The 3074-nt window shown below is 45.8% G+C and overlaps 1 protein-coding gene and 1 long non-coding RNA gene across 2 annotated transcripts in view; one reads left to right on the forward strand and one right to left on the reverse strand.

Annotated features, from left to right (window-relative positions):
• Positions 1–3074, forward strand: part of NMNAT2 (nicotinamide nucleotide adenylyltransferase 2) — a 135378-nt gene that overhangs the window by 114430 nt on the left and 17874 nt on the right. The window contains exon 8 of the mRNA XM_019501750.1: positions 1267–1343. Within this exon, the coding sequence (XP_019357295.1) occupies positions 1267–1343 (77 nt within the window). The remainder of the gene's footprint in view (positions 1–1266; positions 1344–3074) is intronic.
• Positions 1865–3074, reverse strand: part of LOC109286933 — a 7268-nt gene continuing 6058 nt past the window's right edge. Inside the window, exon 2 of the long non-coding RNA XR_002094714.1 lies at positions 1865–3006. This is a non-coding gene — a long non-coding RNA (uncharacterized LOC109286933). The remainder of the gene's footprint in view (positions 3007–3074) is intronic.

Raw genomic sequence — 3074 nt, forward strand, 5'->3', positions numbered from 1 at the left:
ATGATCAGGGAGCAGCAGGGCAGGCCCTGTGAGGAGAGGCTACGGGACCTGAACCTGTTCAGCCTCCACAAGAGAAGGCTGAGGGGGGATCTAGTGGCCTGTTACAAGCTAGTTGGGGGGACCAGCAGGCACTGGGGAAGTCACTACCAGGAGCGACCAGGAATAACCGTCACAAGCTGGCAGAGGGTAGATTCAGGCTAGATATCAGGAGGTGCTACTTCACGGTCAGGGCGGCTAGGATCTGGAACCAACTTCCAAGCAAAGTGGTGCTGACTCCTACCCTGGGGGTTTTTAAGAGGAGGCTAGACAAACACCTTGCTGGAGTCGTTTGACCCCAGTACTCTTTCCTGCCATGGCAGGGGGTCGGACTCGATGATCTGCTCAGGTCCCTTCTGACCCTACAGACTACGAAACTATAAGAGAGGGATGGGTGGCAGTGACAGAGCAAGAAGCAGGGGGTGGCTTTATAATGTATTAAATCAAGTGATTCCCTGGCTCACAACCTAAGCAGTATATTGCTGCTTCCCTCTGGTGGCCAAAAGTGGTGATTCAGCTGTAATGTTGTCCAGAGATTTCTGTTAGCACTGTGTCCCAACCCACAGACTCACAGATGACTAATGTTCTAAGGATTAGTAACTGGCATGGTCTCAAAGTCAAATACCACCAGCTGTGCAAGTCAGTAAAGCCAGTCAAGGGACATTGATCCAAACAAGGGAACATAAAGGGGAGGAAGGAAAGCCTATACAGGTATGCCCAGGAGCAAGCATCAGAGCCTCTTTGGAAGACCTTTGATTAGCTACAGCCAATTGAGGAGTGCAAAGAAAGCAGCCAGACAGTCCTGTTAGGGACCTCAGTGGAATCCCTATCGGCCCAAAGTATCCCAAAGCCTTTGTCTAGACCTATAACATCCAGGAGTCACCTCTTTCTCCACACAAACCCACGAGCACTGAAACGTGAGCTTCCCTGAGGTGGGACACAGCAGGGGCTGAACAGCACACAAGAAAGCCACAAGAAAGTGAAGGAGAGAGGTGGAATGAGGTTGGACAGGGGGCAAGGCCAGGTCACTGCACTGCAGCTGGCACCAGTTGCATGGCAGAAGGTGCTATAGGATCAGTCACAGCCACAGTCAAACCCTGTTTTGTTTGTCTTACAAAAAGACCATTCTCCCAGAAGCCCAAAGTAAGGACTTTTTGGTTCAGCCCTGTCTCAGAGGGAACAATCAGCCTATGTCTCTGAACTTTGCCATTCTCTATGCCCTTTCTTTAGAGCTGCGGATCTTGCTGCTTTGTGGCAGTGACCTGCTCGAGTCCTTCTGTATCCCAGGCCTCTGGAATGAGTCTGACGTGAGTAGCAGTCTACGGATGTGCACAGTTATATGCTCTTTCCCTCCTCCCCTTCCCCAGTCATTTTTCTTGCCTCTTTGCTTTCATCCATGGTGACCTTACATGTGGCATAACATACCCAGGAAGTGACCCAGTCAACTCTCTTGAGAGACCTGGAGCTGTCTGCCTCCGTCTGCTGTTCCATCCCACCCCCCTCCATGGCACTAGCAGCTCTGTGTGAGCGAGCCAGTAAGGGATTTGCCTGACTCACAAACCCCACTCATTTTTTTTATTTCATCTTAGATCCAAATACTCTTTCCCATGCACATCTGCTTTTCTCTCCACCCCACTACAGACTTAAAGAACCCATGGAATCCAGCTGCTAAAGGCTTTTAAACTTGAGGGTGTATTTCCTAAAGACATTTGTAATACCTGTATCCCAAACTCATTGTTAATAGGCACATAGTCTTGAATGCACACAGGCCCTAAATAGGGCATTGGGGTCGGGGAGGGAAAAGAGGAGTTTATGAGGTTCAAAATGAAGAGAAAAGTTTTCATGACAAGGCAAAACAGTATCCATGTAATTTGAGCCTTCCATTACAGTGTTAGAAATCCAGACAGCCACCTCATGCTAAAGCATGAGAACCAGGAAGCAAAACCAACCAGTCATACTCCATGGCCCATGCATTTTAATGTCTTTTAATTAATTTTTAAATGTCAGTTGATTCATTTATCTTTAGCCCGCATACAGCATTCCCCACCCCAATCATTCCAGAAGGCACAGTCTGCCCCCACCCTACAACCCCTTAAATCTCGAGATATTAAAAGAAGAATCAGACATGGGGGTTTTTTCATGCCTTCATGTTTTAAGGGAACACTTGAGCCACATATTCAAGCTTTGCTCCGCAACCAGCTCGGCTTGAAGTCAGGGCCTTAAAATAAAAATGTTGAGGTTCTCTCAGTCACCTAACTCACGGAGCTGGGGCTTTAAGTAAAAACACCAAACACAATAAGACTTGCAGTAAAAGTCATGAGGTAGCAGCACTAATATTTGAAGGAAAAGATCACTTTATAGGTGTTTGTAATGCACACGTTACCTCAGGCTCTAGTCTTACCCAAGACACAATGGTGCAACATCAGCATCATAACCAAGTGTGATATTAGTGACCCCACTTGCCACGTAGGGTTTTTCTCAATATGAGACACAAACAACAACATATTTTGCTTGAAGCCACCAAGTTTCAGTGGATTTATTGGAGGCTGATTTCCAGCTATCAACATTAAAAATAGTATTACCATTCAGAACTTAATAGTGGAAGGCTAGTGGTTCAAGGACATATTCCAGCACAGCACTTAAGTCTGTGAATAAACTCAAAGCCTGACTCTGGTCATCTGGTATTCAAGGGAAAACAGTCATTAGAAAAATTGGCAAAAGCAGATACAAACAAGCAAACAATTTTTTTTTAAAGAATATATTAGGAAGCTGGACTGAGGTAGGATTAGGAGGTACTTTGCCCATCTATCCAACTGATCACAGCCAGTGAACTACCTAAATCAGGCACAGCGTAAAAGCAACATGTCCATCTTGCAAGGACATAAGAAGTTCTGATGCTTGAATGTCAAAGCAGATCAAGCAGACCATAATTGACATTCCTACAAGCCATTACATTTAGTATGCTCTGACCTGTGTGGAACTCAAAGGTGTGAAATTCTCTCTTACTTTTAAAAGCAGTAGACATTTGTTTTTTTAAG

The sequence above is a fragment of the Gavialis gangeticus genome, unplaced genomic scaffold (assembly GCF_001723915.1).
Source record: "Gavialis gangeticus isolate Ggan-Ray unplaced genomic scaffold, GavGan_comp1, whole genome shotgun sequence".
In the NCBI taxonomy this organism is placed as follows: domain Eukaryota; kingdom Metazoa; phylum Chordata; order Crocodylia; family Gavialidae; genus Gavialis; species Gavialis gangeticus.